Below are 20,517 nucleotides of genomic sequence, written 5' to 3'. Positions count from 1 at the left end.
CCCAGAACTTATATTAAAAAACGTTATAATGTTGCAAAGCCCGTTACTCAAAACACAGGAAACAGATCAACCACATTTGCCTGTGACCTTTAATTGAGGCCTGTGGCTCATCTCATGATGATAGCCTTTAATTACGTGATCTCATATTGTTTTTCACGGGGGCCTCCTGCTTCCATGGCCTGGGCTGGAAAACCCTCACTTAACGACGCGCCGCTCATCCTCAGGAGCGGACGCGGGGCCCGACCTGTCGGGTGCGGCCCAGACCCTCTCCCCGCCGCCGCCGGGCCCGCCTCAGCCCCCCGTGGAGCCGGCGCAGTACCCCCACCCCGCTCCCGAACCTTCCGCCGCCGCCGGATTGGCCCCCGGCGGCCGTGACGTCATAGCGCCCCCCTCCTCCACCGCCCCTTAGTCCCCCGCGCCACTCTTACGTCACAGTCAGCCCACGGCCGGCTAGGGGCGGGGCCCCCGCCCCGTGCCCGCCCCCGGCCCCGCCCCGGCCCCGCCCCCGCGGCTCCGCAGCGTGACAGAGCCGGCCGGTGCCCTCCCGCCGCCTGCCCGCCCGCCGCCCCCAGCGCCGCCGCCGCACGCCGCCAGGTAGGGCCGCGTCCCCCGGGCGGGAGGGCAGCGCCGGGGCTCCCCGCCCGGCGGCGGGATGCGGCGCGGCTGCCCGGGCCCGGAGGAGGGGGGCGGGTACCGGATGGGGACCGCGTCGGGCGGGGGGCGCCGCTCCGCGGGGCGCGCAACAAGTGCGGCGGCAGCGGTGGTGGCAGGGCGGAAGGCGGGCTCGGCGAGCGGCGGGGCAGCGGCGGGCGGGCGGGCGGGCCGGGGGAGGGAGGGGACAGGACGGGACGGGACGGGGCGACGGAAGGGCCGGGGTTTTCGCCGGGAGCGCCTTTTCCCGGTGCAGTTAGTCAAGAGCATGATGCAATCTCGCATTGCCATGGCTACTGCATCCCCGGGCGGCGGCGGCGCCTTCCGCCGTGGCGGGGCACAGGGTCGGGCGGGAAGGGGGGAACCCCCCCCCGGCTGCGTTTAACGGCGAGGAAGCGGCCCTGGGCCGTGCGCTGCCTCCCCGGGGAGGTCGGGGAGGGCTCCAGACAAGAAACCCCGGCCCGTTTGTTCCCCCGCGGTGTGCTCGGCGAGCGGGCTGCGCGCCCGGCGCCGCTGACGGCGATGCTGGGCCGGGCGAGCGGGGCTGCCGGGGGCCGGGCGCGAACAGCCTCCAGGAGGGGGCTGGTGTCAGCGGAAGGTCTTGTCGGGCTCGGAAGGGAAGACTTCTTCTTTTTCTTCTTCCCTGAGCCCATAATCTTGCGCACCGCCCCTGACCGCGTTACTGGGTTAGAAAGGGAGCCCCTGGTACGGTAATTCCCGGGTTTGTCCGTGGGACAGGGCAGGCGCCACATTGAACTAGCGCCGTGGAGATGTGCAGTGCTTCTAAAAGGAGCCTACCCGTTTTAAAATCTAAATGTTTAAAGTGTACAAGCATTAGGAAATAAGTAGAAAAGGAAGGGCATGCGATAGAAATGTGTCAGTATGTCGGACGCGTATGCAGGGACTTTCTTAAAAACTTTATGACTTTGCTTTTATCTCTTCCATCTCCTGGAAACCCTCGGGCATCAGCAGCATTAGAACTTGGCAACGCCAGGGGTTATGCGGAGTATCATCCTGGGCGATTTAAGTGTTTTCTCCCTCCCTGTCTGCTCTGGCTGCTTTTCTGCTCTCCTCCCCCTCGCCTCCCAGGGACACAGCAGCTGAGATCCCGCTCCAGAGAGCTTTCCAGCACCGATCCGCGCTCTGAATCTGCAGACAAAAGGCCAGTTTTGCAGACCTGAGCAGGAACAGTAACACCTTGGCTTGCTCAGCAAGAAGGGCTCCGGGCAAATGACAAGAGGCGTTTCTCCCTCCGGCAGCTGGGTGTACTGCCTGCTCGGTGTCACAGCTACGGTTGAACGGCAGTGTCCTGTACGGCTAATTTGTATTCTCAGTGCTTTGGGCAATCTCTGGGGCTGTGGGATTCGGTACCGTGGCAGAGGACGCAGGACCGTGGCAAAAAATGCAAGCAAAGAGCTCAGCCGGGTGCTAGCGATGGCGAGGAAAACAAGGCAGGGTCACGGCTGCAGTTAGGATGCTTCCGATCAGGAAGTCTCCGAAACCGCTCTGTGCAAAAGGAAACACACCCTGCAGCTGAAACCAAAGGAGGGCAAATGTGCAGGCATCTCTGGCAGTGGCACAGCCTTTCGCCGGAGTTTTTGGGCCAGGTTGCTTCCAGGGTGAGGTTATCTGCAAGAGCAGCTCTCCGCCAGGACCTGGCAGCTGCCGGCCTGCCGTAAGCGATCGGCTTAAATTATTGGTGGCGGCCCCGGCTGGTTGGAGGGTTTTGCAGCTGTGAAGTTTTTGTAGATGCGGGCTAACGGTGTTGCTGCATCAGTATTAAGCTGCTAACGTAGAGGGAGGGGATTTATTTATTTTTAATATGAACTCGTGAATAACACTGAAGAGTTTTGCGATATAACTCTGATATTTCACTCTAAGCTGTCCTCGTTCCTTCAGTGCAGTCGCAGCCTGAGATTTTTCTCTGCTGTTAGAAAGCTCCATAGCTGGAGATAAATATTGGTGTATCCTCACCACTGCTAACAGAAGTTGAAGCTGTGTCAGGGAGAGTAAGCCTGTGGCACGCATGATCATCTGATGCTGTATAGCAACGAAAGTTGGAGTTTCTTATAAAAGTATTCATGTGTTTGGGGTGCACTAGGCTTAATCTGTTCTCAGAGCAGCGAGTAGCCAAGGCACGTACTCTGCCTGGGGGGAGCTGTGCTTGCACGCACAGAGTGAGGATTTCCCTTGAAAACTCGCGGTGCCTGGAGATGGCTGGGGTCAGCTGGGTGGAGATCGCTTTCCAGCTTTACATGAACTGAGGAGCAGATGAAAGGGACCGCTGTGCTGAGTTTGCTGAAGTTAAGAGTGGGTTTGCCCTTGAAGACACTGTTGCCAGCTGACATGGGTCAAGGACACTAAAAGACATGCCAGAATTTTGCTGGATTTTACTGAATTTGTTACAAGGTACACATTACATATGTAATGCACGTTGGAAGCCCTTAAGGACTTCTTTGTGTTTTTTATCCATAAGTAGCTAAGTGAATTTATCGTAAGTGATCTAATTTAAGTCTCCTGTATTTTAGCATTCAAATGCAACCAGAGAGAGCAGCAGTGAAATTAATATGCCATGGAGCTTTGTCTTGCAAACTGGGGAAGAGTCTGGCTGTTGGTCTGTTCGCCTCACTGTGCTTTTTAAAAAGCAATTGCACTTTGTGTGGTTTAGTATCTTCTACATACCAGCAGCTGATCAAATGAAGTATCTTTGACTAAAACTCGTGCATATGTGGTACATAAATGTAGCATCATTAAGGATACTTAATTTATGTGCTGTCTGACCAGTCTCTGGGTATACTTATTGCAGTATTTTTAGTAAGTTGATGTTGTCTTTACATTTCTCAGCAAGAATTTTTCTTGTTGCATTCCTTGCCTTTAGTACAGCCAGAGCTGAAATAAAATATTTTGAATTCTCTGGTCTGATCTCTTCTTTCCCTGCTGACTTTTGTTTTGTGTTATTTACAAGAGGAATTAACTTAGAGAAGATACAATTATTGGAGCAAAAAAAATGTAAATTGGAAATAATACCATAAATCTGTCAGGCCTCTGGGCAGCACCTTTAATTGCTCGTTCTTTTGTGACTCGCTAACAGCAGATTTTTGGAAATATGTTTGAAGATTCAGATTTTTGGAACGATGGTGGCACTGACCATATTTTAGGATTTCAGGCTGACCTGGTGCTCAAGTCCAGCAGCCACAGGTGGAAAGCCCAGCACTGAGAGCGATCCAGAGCTGCCCCTTGGGGAGCATATTCCTTGTAAGTGATGTTCAACTGGTAATTGGTTAAACGCTCTCAAGTACTGAGCTGACCTCATTCCTTTACCTTCCTCATTTTTTGGGCAGCAAACATTGCAACATCAAACGCTTCTGTTTCTGCTGAGTTCAGAAAAAAACCCACTCGTACAGACCAAGGTGGTGGTGCTCACAAGGTTAAAACGCTCGTCTTCTGCCTGTCTTCTAGTGGTCTCACCAGTCCTTGCTCCGAGGCGGACGAAACGAGTCTCCCAATTAACGCCGTCTGCGTCCCATCTGAGACAAATCTTGGGGAGAGAAACACCAATTGCATACAGTCCCATGTTAAAACAGTGTTGTGCCTCTGTCCTGTTGTCCCCTCTGTCCCTCTTGGAGCTAGCACTAGAAGGGTGTCACCGATGAGCGTTCATTCTTGCTCCTGCCTGCTGCTGCCTGACGGGCTGGGTGGGAGCAGTGTGGAGGTGCAGGGCAGCAATCGGGCAGGAGGGTGGGCTTGGCGGCGTTTCGGGCGTCACCTTGCTGCCAGCACAGGAGATGGCTTAGGCAGCGCTCTGCTTGCTGCCTGGCCAGGGGTTCCTGCCGCGGCAGCAAGAAGCCAGAGCTCCCCTGCCCTGCGCGGAGTCGCCTCCTGGGATGGGTCGTGCCAGAGAGGTTCCTTCGGACTGGGAAAGCCTTTCGGAGCAAATGGGCTCTTGGTAATGTGTTTTTTTTTTTATTCCGTATATTGAGGGTTTGTTCTCTGACTTCTCACGGAGGCAGGGATGCTCTTTCACTGCTGAGGAGCAGAGCCACAAATACTTCTACTTACTATTTTTTGGCGTTTTTTTTTCCCTCCCAGGAGAGGAATGCTGTCTTCAGATGGGCCACAAGCAAAGTCTGTTGCCTGTTCAAAGCTGCTAAAGCTCCACTTAGATTTGGTACCTCTTTGTATAGGTCGTGAAGGCATGTATAGGGGACGGTGCTGTTTGCTATAATATCCCCTGCGTAACTGAACAACTTGCTCATTTTGTCCTCTCAATCTCGGTTTCCTTCTTTCATTGCTGTGTCTGAAATTAGTCTCGTAGGGGTGAGATCTATAAAGCTGTTTAAATGTAGGAATACTTTTCCCTATGTTGGCCTAAGCTCACAGGAATGCTCTTGTTTTCCTCTTTTTACAATGTACAAAATGATGTTCTTCCAGTACGCAACATAAGCTTTTGAAAGCTGTTTGACTATATAGCAAACTTAAGAAACTGATGCTTACTGCATGCCAGTCGGAGCACACTTCTTTGTGTGTGTCCAATCACTTCACAAAACTGACAGTAATCCTTGTAATCTGTAGCTGTTTTGTCATACGCAATATAGTTGCTAATTTGTTTTGTGATTCCTAAATGTGTTAAAAATGCAGAAGATTCCTGCAATCCAAATGGTTTATGCATGCTAGCATTGGAAACACTTTTTCCCTTAGATGGAAGATCACACAAAAGGACAAATCAAAAGGATAATCAATGAATTACATAGAAGTTACTCTGTTTAAAAACTTATTTCTAGTTCAAATTACTTTGCTATGGCTTTTCCTAAGGCTGTTTAAATTGGGCATTGCAGCAATATGGTTAAGAGGGCATTGCTTAGGCTGACATCACTGGAGTTCCTAAGTGCTGATCAGTAAAAGTGATTTATATCTAGGTTCCTGAGGGCACCGAAGCCTGTTCCCTGCATCCAACAGAACAGCGGTTATATCTCTGTTTGATACAGATATTGCAAACAATGACCTGGGTTAATTTTTTTGATTGACAAATCAAATGCTGTCTCCAATCTTACTATGGAGATAACTCGTAGAGTTGCTGCGGACTGTGTATGCAGTGGCTCTCCCTAGATCTGTTTAATGAAATTAATATCTCCTAAAATTTATTGCCTTGGTTTCTCTCTTTGTGTTTTGGCATGTAGGGCACATTATCTTACAGGGTAAATAAGAGCACAAGAGCAAACTTGTCCAAAGTATGTGGTCGGTAAATACTTTCCTGCTGTGTTCGATGCATTGGAGAATTATTGAATTTCCTCAACGAAATGGTTGACTCATATGAAACACAAAGCATCAAGCATTTAGAAAACACAATGGCAGTCTAACAAATTCCTTTACCAGGTGTAGAGATTTTACAGATGCATGCTGCTAAGTGTAATTGTCACTTCTCCAAGAACAAATGAATCACGCTACTTATGCTGAACTCAGTGCTGCGAATTGAGAGTTGGTCTCAGCATCCCATTGCATCTGGGTATTTTGCATGCCCTTATTAAAGCATTATTAGCTGTAGAGGTTGTGCTTCATTAATAATAGCTGTGTTGATGACCAATGAAATACTGAGCAGGTAGAAATACAAAAATCTTCCGTGAACTTGTATTTATGCTAAAGTTGTCTGGATTTAATTGACCTCTGTGTCAAAGCTTCATACTGATGCCAAGTGAGATGCTTTGGGTAATGACTAAACGTGCTGACTTGCACTAACATTTACAGGAGACAAAACTGGCTTGTGCAAAGCTACAACAAATGTGGAATAAACCTTTTTTTCCTGCATTTTCAAATTCTGCCCTGCTCTTTGATCCCTGCATAGCCCTGTCCTTTGAGGCACTGGGTCAGTGATTTGAACAAAGTGACTATTCCTCGTCTGTTATCGCTTGGAAGCGCTCCTCTCCCTCTGTGACCTTGAGAAAACTGTTTCTCTTTTTGCCGGCTGTCTTTGCTGTGACTGGAGGGTAATTGCTTTCTTCCTATGCGCCAGTTCAGGCTCTCTGCTGTAAAATGTAGACTTGATTTCAAAAAGGACATAGTCTTGATTTCAAGTAACACTCCAGCTTTTAAGGCATATGCGTGCTGATGGATGTTTCTGTTGGTGTCACGGTTCTTAAGGATGTTACCAGTCTTAGACGAAAACTAACAAGTATTAATTTTCAGAATAATGTGGTTTAGCGTATTAAATTGAATACACCTCAAAGTATCTTATGGTTTTAGGCCGTATGTTTAGCTAATTAATTCATAGGCATGCAAGTTTGCATTGCTGCCTGTTTTGCTCTTTTTTCTTTTTTCTTTTTTTTTTTCCCCTCCTTTACTTAATGCTGTTACAAACTTGTTGGGAAGCATTTCTGATTAAAGCAGTGTTTCTGCTGTGCCCTTGGTGGCTAAGGAGCCCCTAGCAAGTGCTAGTTACAGGAAAATGCCTTCTTCCCTTAGATGCCATATGGTTGTGGGTTTGGAGCAGACCGCAGCTTGGTGGAGGAGCTCCTCTGCCTCTGATGAGTTAAAACCACGGCATCCGTATTCAGATAGAGGTCTTGAAGATCAAATCAGGTCTTGAAGCTCTTAGAAATGAGCAAAAGAAATCCTTTAACGGGTTAGGAGGATGGCGTTCTCCAATGGTTAACATCGCCCTGCCCTTTAGAAAAAGAAACTCGAGAAACCTTTTTGCGTGCTGAAGTTCAAATGGCATGCTAGTTTGGGTGCACAGCACATGTACTTACTGAAAAGCATCTACATGTTCGGTTCATTCACGTGGCTGCTCGCATGCTTTTGAGCAAGACCTCACATGGTAGCTGCAGGACAATGTTGGCAGAGACGCAGGAATCTGGATTTGGCTTTGAAGGACACAATGATAGTTAGTTGTGCTTGCATTTTTACCTATATGCTTATGTGGATTGCAGGGTAGCAGATGCTTATGGTGAATGTTTGATTGGAGGTTCATTTCTCTTCTGCAGTACTGGCATGGAGAGGTTGCTCTTAGCTGATCGCAGACCCCGTGAACGGGTGCAAGCTCTCAGCTGTTTGTCCTAAATTAGGGTCATGCATTTATCCCTTGTATCATATATTTGTCCCTTCGTTCACTCGTGTACAGTCGCCTTTCGGTGTGTTGTTAAGCTTTACATTAGTCTTGTGAGCTTGACTTACTGCATGCATGAAGCCTCATTAATGGGGAAAATACCTGCCCTTGTAACGCAGTTCAGAGTTTTCTTTTTTTATTAACGTATGTGATATAGTGACAGAAAATAAGCTGCTAGTCCAGCAGGCCTGGTTACTTACGGATTTTTCTCTGCCTCCTTAACAGGCCTGAGCAGAAAAAGCTTCTCGCAAAAGATTTGAGCAGGTTTTTTCATATTTTATTGAATTCTGACTTGCGTGCCACCCAGAAGGCGCAGCTTACACCCCGGTCACCTCTGCAGCCTCTCGTTTGCTCCAGCTATGGCAGAGGTGGCTGGGCTTGTCCAGCCCCGGCCGCCAGACTCGACCATCGGCTGGGAAACTTTGGGTGGGTGTTCCCATCACCTTCTGTAAGAGGTTAAAATGCATTGTAAGGGCTAGAGGAAAAAACAAATGCGAGGGAACACCAGCAATATATAGGGTGCCAGACCCGTTGCATAGAGATGGAGAGAGATGGCACTAAGCAAGTCAGTAAGGAGTACTGCATTGGCAAGCCTTGCCTGCTCAGTTAAAAATGAGGAGAAAAAATAATAGTAGTACAGGCAGTTACAGAAGGGCCACCGTGTTTCAGTGTAGATCATTGCCCTGCTAACGCATGAGCTGCTGCTGCTGCCTGTACTTATAGATAAAAATTGTGCATGGGTGTAAGCCATTTTTGGAGCCAATGATGGTGTCGGACCACTTGTCGTGAGAGTCTAAATGGTTGTAACTCTGTCCTCTGGTTTTGCAGCCTTCATCAGGTTCCCGAGTAATTCTCCAGAGGCAACACTCAGTCCTCCGCTTTTACTTGACAGGTTCCCAGAACCTCTAACTTCCCTACCCTTCCTTCTGCCCTTTCAAAACCATCATCATCTCCCTTTGAAGCAAGCAAAAGCAGGCTGTGAGTCTGGCCATGCTTTGCAGAACAAAAATAACATCCTTTGGTACTTCTTTATATTGATTTCTTGTTCTATCACCACTGCTAAGTGGTTGCATTAAGGTACAGGAAGGGACTGCTAATGTTGTTTTCAAAGGTTTTTCTCTCATTTTCTGAAGTCCATCTAATTGGCTCGTTCCTTCTAAATTCAGTGCAGAGCTCGTTTAGGTAAGATATTCAAATCTAAACTCTAGTTGAGCAACTGCAGAGCTATCATGAATTTCCAGTTCAGTGCAGACTGAATACTTCTTGGTTTCACAAAACACGTCGGGCTCAAATGATGCACCAACACGGGTATTGGTTGCATATAGCACAGTTCAGTTTTCTAAGCATTTATGGGGATTGACTTTGTGTCTTAAAATACACATTTAGGAAGCTGTTAAAATACAGATTTGAGTCCTGAAGGACGCACTTGGTAAGAACACGGGGATGTCACCAGGTTTTAACCACCATTTACAGTGTATGAAAAATGATCGTCTCAGAGTGAGTGCTTTACATCCTTTAGTGCTGTGTTGCCTCCGAAGGAGAGATGTATGGCCTTGGGAGGAGGTGACTGTCTTTGAACCTACAGTGACAGGGACTGTAAGTGAATTGCCAATTGCACACGTGAAGGAACTTAGCAGTGAAGTTAAGGGGTTTTCCACCCCTCTCCCCCCTTCGTTTTTCCTTGCTGCTCCTTTTCTCACTTTCATATTTCTCTCTGTATCTATTTTTCAGGCTTTGCCTTTTAAAAGCTTATTCACTTGATGCCCTGGGAGGTTATTTTGCAGAACAGAGGAGCAGGGCTGGGCTTTGGGCTGAACTGATGAAGGAGCCCTAATGGGCCATCGGCGGCCCTGACACGTCCCTCCTTTCAGCAGCATCGCTCTGCCAAGACCCCTACCAAATTCCCACCTCAGCTGTCAGTCATTAACGTGAGAGCAGAATATTAACCAAATCTGTTTGTTGTTTTTTTTTTTTTTTTTCCCTTTCTCTGTTCCTCCACCACATACCAGTTCCTGCGTGAGGCCATGAACTTGAGCATTTAGCTTCCCTGGTCCAGAATAACAGGTCAATTTAAATGAAGAGTTCCTTTGCTGCTGTTTATTTTAGAGATGACACATCTGTGTGGAGGGCTTGTATTCCAGGGAGATAAAAACATTGTGGAAAAATAGCCTCCAACCACTGGAATTGTCTTTTGGTATTTGAAAAATTGGTTCATGAAAGAGTTTTTTGCACAAAAGCATGTTTTGGTTTTAGCATGCAGTAAAAATAGAGCCAGGTGGTGGCAAGGTTCTGGAGGGGGAAACTTTCAGAGAGCTGCCAACATGAATAAGCAATTTCATTGCCTGAAGCACTATTCTGTATCCTACACAGAATAGTACAAAACATATATGAAATAAGTGCACTCAGAACATAAAGGTTTGGGTTTACCTGCTGAGCAATTTTTAATATGTTGCCATCTGTATAATAGATGTACACAGAGTTTTACTATAGAGGCTAAAGACCTTGTCTTTTGCCCAGAGTTTAAAGAGTTGCTTTACGAGTGTGGCTGATGAAACGCAACTTAATTCTTTCCTATCTTTCACTCCTGGCAAAATATGAGCGCTTACAAAATACACTGTAAGTTAGGTTTTCACTTTGCTGCAAGCAGCGTAGTAAAGGAGAAAGTTTTATTTCCATGTGTAAATCACTTTCTAATTATCTAGCAATGTGTTTTTCTCATACAACGAATTTAATTATAAGCTTTGGGCATCAAGTGAAAAATGTTTGGTATTATCAGAAAATCAAACTTCCCATTGAAATTTAGTCGTAGGCTACTGCACTTAAGGTGTGTCTCAAATCACTAGTAAGGTTGTTGATTATCGTTTCTTACAGTATAACATGCTTTAAGGCTGAGAATTAAAGGGGATACTTCCCCTTTGTCCTCAAGGTCCTCAGCTGCAGGCTGACCAGTGTGTAGTAAGAGTTTTTGGTCATATTCACCATCTGTTTAGCTTTTTATTTCAATCTTTTTCTGTATATTTCTTTTCATTAGCTCTGTTTCTATCGGAATACTTTTGCTGTGTTTAGATTGAATAAAACATTCAAGTTGCCTTTTTTTGGAAGAACTCCGTCTGTTGGGTCTCTCGATGGTTAACATTCTCCCCTTCCCTTCGAGTCCTGCCCTCTCACATCTGACCTGCCTTGAGACCACCCTTAGTCCTGCGGTTTTCATAGCAAGACAGAAACATAGCAACGCATCTTAAAATCTGTCTCCTTGGTATTCTGAACATTTCAGGTTTTTTTGTTGTTTGCTTTTTACACTGCAATAATCTGTCAGTTCATGCTGTTATGATTATATTTAAGAGATTTCTGTCAGTTAGCTCTGCGTGACATTAACATATCCTGTATGACCTTCTCTTGTTTCACATTTTCTTTTTTTCTGGAATTGTTGCACTTCTCACTAGAACCATTCCTACATGTAAAATGATGTGTGTGCAATGCATTTTATTTTGGCCTGCTCTTAAGAGTGTTTTAGAATTCTACTTTACAAATTCCGCATCTTTCTTTTTGTCTGTCTGTTCTATTTACCTTTCTTTTTGCTTGGTCTTGGTTTCTTGCCAGATGCAATGCTTTGCTCAGCTTCAGTCAGGCAAGACCTCTTTGTCACCCACACGCCTGCCTCATGCTGGTGCTTCTCCTGCAGTAAATCCGGTGGTGGGATGGACCCGGCTGAAAGCTGATCTCCTGGCTTGGTTGGTTTTTTGGGGCTACCTCAATTTCCCCCTGCTTCTCTCCACCCGGGCAGGGTGGAGGGGAGGGAAGGAATGAAAGCACCCCTTGCAGCAGCCTCAAACCTGTTCTTGGTTGCTCCTGGTCACCCCGCACGCCCCGGGTATGGTTTTACAGCTATGGACCTGGCTGAATGGAGGAGTTGAAGTGAGGGTAAGGCGGTGCAGTGGGTGTCAGCCTGAGGGTTACAGGTGGGTATGAGCCGGCACCGAAACAGGCGTGAGCAGGAAAAATGTCTGTATGGAGGAGAGCTTCTCATCTTTAGGAAGGAGTACGTTGCCGAAGACATTGTTCGAGAGAGACTTTGCACAAGTGGCGAGGCAGAGGAGGCCCATCTGGTACCCCCTCTCCAGGGGACTGCTGCCCTGTGGAGGACGGGATAGCTGCAGGGTGGGGAAGGAAAATTCTTGCCCTCTGCTCGTGTGGGTGTTGGTTTGTCCTTGTATTTAAAGCAGATATATTACAGCGAATTACAGTACTGACCCTGCCTTTGCTCTGGTGTTTTTAAAAGTGTGAAGCAAAGGTAATAAAACCTTCTGCACCTTGGCACTAAAGCTGGGGGTTCAGTCCAGCTGGGTTCTTCGCTGGAACAGGTTTTAACGGCAGTGGGATTTCCACTGCACCAGGAATTTGTTATCTTCTATTGAAAAAAAAAGAGTGGCTAAACTTTGGAGGAAACAGACTTATTTTGCTGGAATTCCCTATGTGACTTCTGCAGGTGCCTGAATTTTTTATATTATGAGCTTGTAGAAAACAACTTGGCAGTTGCCAGATGTGTGGACAGTGTGGGTTTTTTCCCTCCAGTAGTCTATTTAAAGTTCATTGAAAGAGTCAGTGATAAGATCACACCAAGCTTTACCACTACAGTATTTCCTTTTAAATGATTGGTTGGTCTTTCTCCCTCAAAACAAAAGAAATTGCAGTAATTGCCTCCTGGAGCAGGGTCTTCTGATGAAGTGACATTTAGGAAAGTGCTGCCACCATCAAACCAAGGAAACGTACAGGTAGAAATGCTTTCTTTTCTAACCACTCTAGGAGTCAGTCATCGTTTTCAGGAGCCCTTGTTACAGCGATGATTCGGTACCCTGAAACTTGCTGGTTCTCGGCAGCGGTTGGTTTGGCACAGGTCTGGTGCAGGCAAGGATGTTCAGCTCCTCAGGACCCACCAGGCTTTTCAGCCCTGAGCTTCTGTAACAGAAATGCCATCAGCTGGCTGCGTCGTTTTGGCAACACTTGGTTTACAGATGTGCTAAGTGTTGTACAAGAAGGGAAAGGGAGGGAATGATCCGACTGATGCATCTGTAAGAAATCTCCTGTCTCATCATCTTCTGCCCCTCTACCAGGACATGTGGTCTTCACTCTCAATACTCCTTGTCAGTCCTGGGCGGGAAGAAAACAAGGTCAAAATCTTGCCTTACATAGTGTTAACTCCTTTATCATTTGGAAAGGAGATTAGATCGTCAAAGGCGGTTGCTTTTCTGAATGATGAGCCTATTATTTTTGTCCTGTTTTGAAGGCGGGGGTTTAACAGGGCGCCTAGCAGCAGGGTTTTGTCCTGAGCAGCACGATGCCATGGCATAACAGTTGTCCCTGGAGTCATTCTTTTTCTTCTTTTCTTTTAATTCTCGGAATGGTGGGAAAAGGAACATTTTTGGTACCATATTCTATTTAAAGCCAGCTGTCATTCGTACTTTCCTGACTTTTTTTTGTTAGTACTGTTCATTATGTATGGTTGTACTGTCTGGCATGATGTTTAGCATCTTAAAATGAAGGCACCAAGTATTGGTGCAGCTGCAGCCATACAGCATTAACTCATGTCTCAAGGGAATACACTAGGAAAATCGAAAGGTTTTAAGATTGACGACTTGTAGTGTGGCTGGCCATATGAAGAAACAGCAGCAAGGCAAGCCGTGGTGTGCATTTACAGTGTCAGTATGCATCCTTTCTTCCTTTAGGTTAAAGTGTAGAAATTCACTTCACTTTTATTGAGGAATGTAACTAATTCAGTGTATTACATGTATTTTTCGTGCGTTAGGGCCCACCAGGGAATTTCACTTCTCCCCTAGCACTTCAGGTGCTATCCCACGCTCATTGGAAATAAAAGTAAGCACACAAATAAATACTTAACATGCTGTAACTTGCCTAAGGGTGACTTGTTTGCGTGCTTTTTCTGTGCGATCTGGTTTCCCAAACACAAGTGGTCCTCCAAAAGATACCGTTTACCCATTTGAACACAGGGGTTGTAGCTACACATCTTAGCAGGGCATCTTCATTCAGATTTTGCGTGCGCTGTTATCCCTGTATTAGCCAGTGTTGCATGGTGTAGCATTACCTTTGTGACTGTCACCCTCAGCTTTCATGATCTTCCTCTAATTTCTCAACTTTTTATTGGATCACTGTATCTAGTCAGCGTGTGAACCCCAGATAACCTTTTTATAGCTAAACCTTGTTTACGGGGTAGCTGCACAGCCATTTCTTGTTTTGTACGGTGTTTCACATGTGCAGGAGAATTGCAGGTGCTTTCATGGGTCAGGTGGCAAGCTTTCATATGTCAAGCTAATAAATGCAAAGAAGACAGCCAAGAATTATAGATCTGTCCTATACTTTAAGTTTTATTCTGGAGATGTCCCCTGGGTTCAGACCTCTGCGCAGCAGTGTTTTGGCAGTGGGAAGGGGCAGGCGGATGCTCTCTCGGTGCTCAGACTCAGTGCCGCTGCTGCGGGTGTTGGAGGAAAGGAGGGTTCGCGTGGGAGGATAGCCCCACTTGTAACTGGTTTTTTTTTCCTACTTCTTGCTTTTTAAATTTTAGTATGCAATTATGAGATGTGGGCATTTAAAAACCAAAAAAGTAAATTGAAGCTTACTATCTTGAAGCTACACAGTGCTCTTGAACTCTGCTGCTAGTAATGGTCATGCAAGACTGGGCTTCTCTGTCCTTTGGACCTGTTGGCTGCGGTCTCATCAGCTCTGTTGTTAGAAAATGCAGCCTTTTGACCAAGAAGTCTCATTAAAATATGCTTTGGGGACTGTACCTTTATTTTTCTCCTGTGGAAGTAAAAAGTTGGTTTGAGCGAAGCGCACAAACAGAGATTATAGGAGTCCCTTTATTAAAGGGGAGAAGAGGAGTTTTTCAGACCTTCTTGCAGGTGGCACTTGAATAAGAGAAAGGAGACCCGAAATGAAAGCTGAAGTCCTTATGGCCCTCTGGACTTAGCTCTTGACTCCTTCATCTTCTCAGCTCGCTCTCTTTAGCTTCCTGGGATTCCTTTGGGTAATTTGCCATTGTGAGCCACAGCCAGCAATATTTTCGCAATTGCAATAGCAGCACAGCTTTTGAAAAAAGAGGGAGCTTCAGATTAAAACAGTGGCTGTTAATAAACACTCACATACTGCTTGGAGAGGAGGGCTTTGGAGCAAAGCTATATAGCAAATGCTGTGCTTTGGCTTTCCTTGCCAAAAAGTCAACTTGTAGCTCTTGTACTGTGTACATATTCTCCCTGTTTCCATCTAACCTAGTTTGCTACAGATCCTCCCTTCTGTTTCTTTCCCATTTAAAAAAAACAAAAGAAAAGAAAAGAAAAAAAAAACCACAACAAACCAGTTCTTTAACCCCCAGCTGGGAGTTGTCTGTGCAGTGTCCTTGCACATTTTATAGTTGCGTGCTATTACGAACTCAGCAGTTGAATAAACCTGCATGCTTTGCTTTTTCTTCCTCCCTATTTTATTTCTGTAAATACTTTTGCAATCTGCACTTTATTACTCTAGCAGCACCGTGCTATAAGCTGGCAGCAGCGAGGAAGTTTCCAGTATCACGGTGCTGGGGTATTGGCGCAGCGGCCGGGCACAGGGTACCCCCTCGAACATTTTATTCCGGAAAAATGCATGCTGTTGCAAAAAGCGTTTTATTGTGGCACTGAGGGATGCCAGATCTGCTGCTGCTAAGGGGGGCTTTGCAGCATGAGAGAACCTTATTTGTAGCTGGATGCATCCTTCTGGGACGGAGAGGCGGTGGTGTACCATTTTCCTCTGATCGTTAGTACTCCCATGGGTGCATTTGTGTGGTTGCTTGCAGCTTGCTCTTCCTGCTTGACCATCGCCCTCGGTGTTTTCCCTCTGGCTGAAGTTATCCCGTGGCACAGCAAGAGCTGTTGACTGCAAGGGGATGAAATGCATGTGAATGTCCTAATCCTAGGATGCTCAGATCCTAACTTGAGCTAGTTTAGATCTGCTGAAAATGTGAATAAAACTGCAAGGACCTATGATTTAACTCACTTACCTGAATATTATTAGATTCTGGTTTAATGAGGTATTGGGTATTGAGCGCAGTTAGTTATTCCATTTTGCAGTATCCTTTCTTGTATTTGTTTCTGTTCTGTAAAATACTTTAATTACCACAACTGTGTATGAAGGTAATCATTACTAAAGGACTTGAGGGGGTGGAATGACAGGAAAAATAATGGCATGAAATCATCCCCCTAGTTAACTGGCTAAAGTCTTCCTTTATCCCCTGCATTTTCCAATGTTTTGAAATACCGTTGAGGTTAAACTGTTTGAGACTAGCTTCTCTCCTTTGTCCTGCATTTTTTACGCTTCCCTGAGTTTTATACAAATCATTTATTTCTAAACTTCCTTATGCTGGTGCTGCCGGTGAAAGCCCCGGACTGTGGGTCCTGGTGAGTCAGCAGCAGGCTGGAGGATTTGCTGCTGATGCAAGGTGAGCCAAAAATCTGCATCGCTTTGCTAGAGATACAGTTGCAAAATAAAGTTTAAAAATAGTTTCATGCCTTTTAACAACACTAAAGTGCAAAATCCACAGCACTCATACTTCCCCTGGTTTCCCATAAAATAAATGTACTTGCACTTTCAGATCAATATGGACTATGATTTATTCCAAACTCCTTTTTATTGCTAACGTTAAGCATGCTTGGGACCTAAGAGGGTATTCAAAAAGGGCAAAAAAAAGGGAATCCAGGGTTGGCAGCAAGTTGAAAGGCCAAGGGAATACATGCAAGGGGCAGTTAAGGCTTTGGGAATAGGAAGGAGAAACTGGGCAGCTTTGGAAAATGGACAGAAAATGGTTGACAGCTTTGATTGCCGGTGCTGTCTTCCAGTTCTCAAGCAGCTGAGCGTTTTCAATTCCAGTACATTTACAAAAGCAAACAGCAATGTGATCGCTGTGTGTTTGGAGGAGGGATAGTTTGTACTTTTGGAGGAGGGAAAAGAGGAGTCACCGCTGCAATGGCAGGGACTGGGAAACATCACTTTAACAAGAAAACACAATTCAAGATTTCCAAAATCAAGTGCCTAAAATTAGGCTTCGAAGTCCTAATTTAAGAACGGAGAAAGTGGCTGTTTTCCAAGAAGGCTGAGCAGCCAGGCCTGATGGCGCGTTGCGCTCAGAAGCCAGCACGATTATTTAGATGCCTATTTTTGGGATTTTTTTGGAACTCAAGTTCAGGCACTTAAATGTCAAATCTGGGATTTGTTGTTTCAGGGAGTTCTCGAGCAGCAGGGTGAGAGCTGGAGGTTCGTGCTGAAAGGGAGCAGGCTCCCAATGCTTTGAGCTTTCAGCCCAAAATGTTTTCTTGCTGCTGTTTGGTTTGCTTAAAAAGGGTGGCATGGGACAGGGGGCAAACCTTTTTATTTCTGTGCCTTATCTTTGCACCTGGAAACTGAAGTTACTCCAAGAAGAAACTCAAGAAAACCACATTAAAATGTGACAAAGAATTCTTAAATCACTTTTTGGCATAAACGCCCCAGAATGTGTTTTCTGTGGAAAGCGTAGGAGAGAATTTCCTTTAAAGGGCAGGAGCTGGTAAAATACTTCAGTATTTAGTAGCCCTTTCCTCGGAGTGTTGATGTGCGTTAGAAGAGCAGATTATCGCTGCTGGTAGCCTGCATGAAAAACTTTTATAAATAAATTTAAAAAAAACCTATACTGCAAGAAGAGCACACTTCTGTGTAGCCTTTGGCCTGTATTTTCGGTTGCCACACGAGGAGCACCAGGGCTATCCATGCCCGGACTGAGCGGTAGGGCAGAGTTTGCATCTTCTGCCCAAACACATGGGTGGCTGCTGGAGCGTAGTGCATGTCCCAACTCAGAGTGCCAGAAGTGGACCGAGGATGCAAAATGTTCTGTGGATGTCAAAAAAAAAAAAACCTCTGTCTATCTAAGTCCAGAGGATTTTTGAAAAAGTAATATTTTAATGATGGTGCTCGATCTTGTTGGGGCAAGGTGCAACTTTAGCCTTCATTTGGGTTGCAGAATTGAAAGACCAGTAATTTTGTTTTGTCTTGCTTAAAACATAAGATATGTGTTTTCCTGGATTAAATATTTGGATTTGAAGGAGTAAAGTGTCTTTCAGGTTGTAAGCCTGAGTGCTTCCAGACTCTGATCCAGCCTGCCCTGGTGTTCAGGGGCCTTACTGCACTGGTAAAATTTGGTAGCAGAGAGGATGGTTTCTTTCCTGTCCATTGTAGAAAGGCAGATTAGGAAAAAATAACTAGTGTATATAGAGGTACCTGTTTTAAAAAGCAATGTGTGACATAATTGGGTTGGGTTTTTCTTCTGACCGCAGGTACTGAATAAGGCTACGGATATCGTCTATCTGGACCTCTGTAAGGCCTTTGACACGGTCCCGTACAACATCCTTCTCTCTAAACTGGAGAGGTATGGATTTGATGGGTGGACTGTCCGGTGGGTGAGGAATTGGTTGGATGGTCGTATCCAGAGGGTAGTGGCCAGCGGCTCAATGTCCAGATGGAGGTCGGTGACAAGTGGTGTCCCGCAGGGGTCTGTACTGGGAGCAGTACGGTTTAATATCTTCATCAATGACATAGACAGTGGGATCGAGTGCACCCTCAGCAAGTTTGCAGATGACACCAAGCTGAGTGGTGCAGTCGACATGCCTGAGGGACGGGATGCCATCCAGAGGGACCTGGACAAGCTCGAGAAGTGGGCCTGTGTAACCTTCATGAGGTTCAACAAGGCCAAGTGCAAGGTCCTGCACCTGGGTGGAGGCAACCCCTGGTATCAATACAGGCTGGGGGATGAAGGGATTGAGAGCAGCCCTGCCGAGAAGGACCTGGGGTACTGGTGGATGAAAAGCTGGACATGAGCCGGCAATGTGCAGTCGCAGCCCAGAAGGCCAACTGTATCCAGGGCTGCATCAAAAGAAGCGTGGCCAGCAGTCGAGGGAGGGGATTCTGCCCCTCTACTCTGCGCTGGTGAGACCCCACCTGGAGTCCTGCGTCCAGCTCTGGAGCCCTCAGCACAAGAAAGACATGGACCTGTTGGAGTGGGTCCAGAGGAAGGCCACAAAAATGATCAGGGGGATGGAACACCTCTCCTATGAGGAAAGGCTGAGAGAGTTGGGATTGTTCAGCCTGGAGAAGAGAAGGCTTCAGGGAGACCTTATTGCGGCCTTTCAGTACTTAAAGGGGGCTTATAAGAAAGATGGGGACAGACTTTTTAGCAGGGCCTGTTGCTACAGGACAAGGGGGAACGGTTTTAAACTAAAAGAGGGTAGATTCAGACTAGTTATAAGGAAGAAATTTTTTACAATGAGGGTGGTGAGGCAGTGGAACAGGTTGCCCAGAGAGGTGGTGGATGCCCCATCCCTGGAAACATTCAAGGTCAGGTTGGATGGGGCTCTGAGCAACCTGATCTAGTTGAAGATGTCCTTGCCCACAGCAGGGGGGTTGGACTAGATGACCTTTAAAGCTACCTTCCAACCCAAACTATTCTATGATTCTATGAATAGTGTACCTTGGTGTGGGATGAATTCTAGGTAAAGGAGGGTTGCTAGTGATCTGCTCCTGTATGTGGTCAGCTGCAGAATTTGCTTACTTTCAGTATTAGGAAACATGCAGATTACAGTGTTTCAAATGGCCACTGATTTAATTTTTCTGGGAGTCGATGTTCCTCTGAATTGGGAAACTATTCTAATTAAAAAAGAACCCTTGTAGTTGCTGCCGTTGAAGCAGTGTTTAATGTTGTGTGGCTATTGGCAGGAGACTTGATGCATTTTCACATGACCCCCTCTGGAACAAAAGCAGATTGTTTCCTTCTGTTTTTCTGTTACACAAATGAGTTCCTTTTGAAACAATTTCTTTTTCTGCAAATTCTGGAAATCGACACCCGGAGTAGTTCTTCCTTCGCTGTCCCTTTTACAATCTGCTGTCTGATAATGCTGGCACAAAAAGCTGCTTTGGGGTAGCAGCCCAAAAAAGCTAAGACCTCTGCAGAAAGCCTCCTCCTCTTGGGGAATGAGTTTTTCTTCCAATTTTATGGAAGGGTTGAACATGGAGTTTCATTTCTTGCTGTCTTTGCTATAGCTAGGCGGAGTTTGTTTCTGCTTTCTTAGTTGTTTAATTTACATACCTGCATTTTCAGTGTCCAGCAAACTACAGGATATAACAAGTCAGTTCTGAATTAAGCTTTTTTGTATATTTTTGTGTAACGAACCTTTGTTCTTGAAACAAACTCTCCCATCTGAAGTCTTCCTCTGCAAAAAGGAGAGTTGAATTCAGGTGCAGATGCTGGGTTATTGGATGATGCAGTGCTGCGTAACTAAATCAATCGGTACGGGATCAAAGGAGCGACAGACAAATTGAGTAAGTGGGGATTTCAGGCAACAAAATGAATTATCCGCTGGGGAGTGCTGTTCCTGGTGATATTTAATAGATGACAGATTAATAAAAAAAGAGGTGAAAAAAAGAAAAAAGAGCTTGCTCTGGATAACTTACTTGGAAACGATGTACTCATTTCTCACAGTCTTCCTGATGCTCGTGCTTCTGGTAGCACAGCACAGGCTTCTTGGTTAAATTTCCTTATTCCTAGGCCACCAGCGTGCCAGTGCTGTGGCTGTTCACGCAAGCGCTCACAGTTTGTGTGTCATAGCTGGTGAGGTGACATGAGTCCAAAAATGCACCTTCTTGTGAAGTGTGTACTTATTTGGGCTGGGCTTCTTCAGTCAGAAAATAAAACCAGTATGAAT

General features: G+C 46.1%; 1 protein-coding gene across 3 annotated transcripts in view; it reads left to right on the top strand.

Moving 5' to 3' along the window:
- The first annotated feature begins 486 nt into the window (after positions 1-486).
- ELOVL5 (ELOVL fatty acid elongase 5) overlaps positions 487-20,517 on the top strand; it is a 38,746-nt gene continuing 18,715 nt past the window's right edge. Inside the window, exon 1 of one of the 3 annotated variants that reach the window (XM_075145203.1) lies at positions 487-594. Coding sequence is in view for 2 of the 3 variants with exons in the window: in XM_075145200.1 (XP_075001301.1) it covers positions 3,021-3,060 (40 nt within the window). In the remaining variant the exon portion in view is untranslated. Of the gene's footprint in view, positions 595-1,273; positions 3,061-15,899; positions 16,233-20,517 lie in introns of those variants that run through there. The other 2 variants (XM_075145200.1, XM_075145201.1) reach the window with 2 other exon arrangements.

Source organism: Calonectris borealis, chromosome 3, assembly GCF_964195595.1.
Source record: "Calonectris borealis chromosome 3, bCalBor7.hap1.2, whole genome shotgun sequence".
Classification (NCBI taxonomy): Eukaryota; Metazoa; Chordata; class Aves; order Procellariiformes; family Procellariidae; genus Calonectris; species Calonectris borealis.
This window is presented reverse-complemented; position numbering and strand designations above follow the sequence as displayed.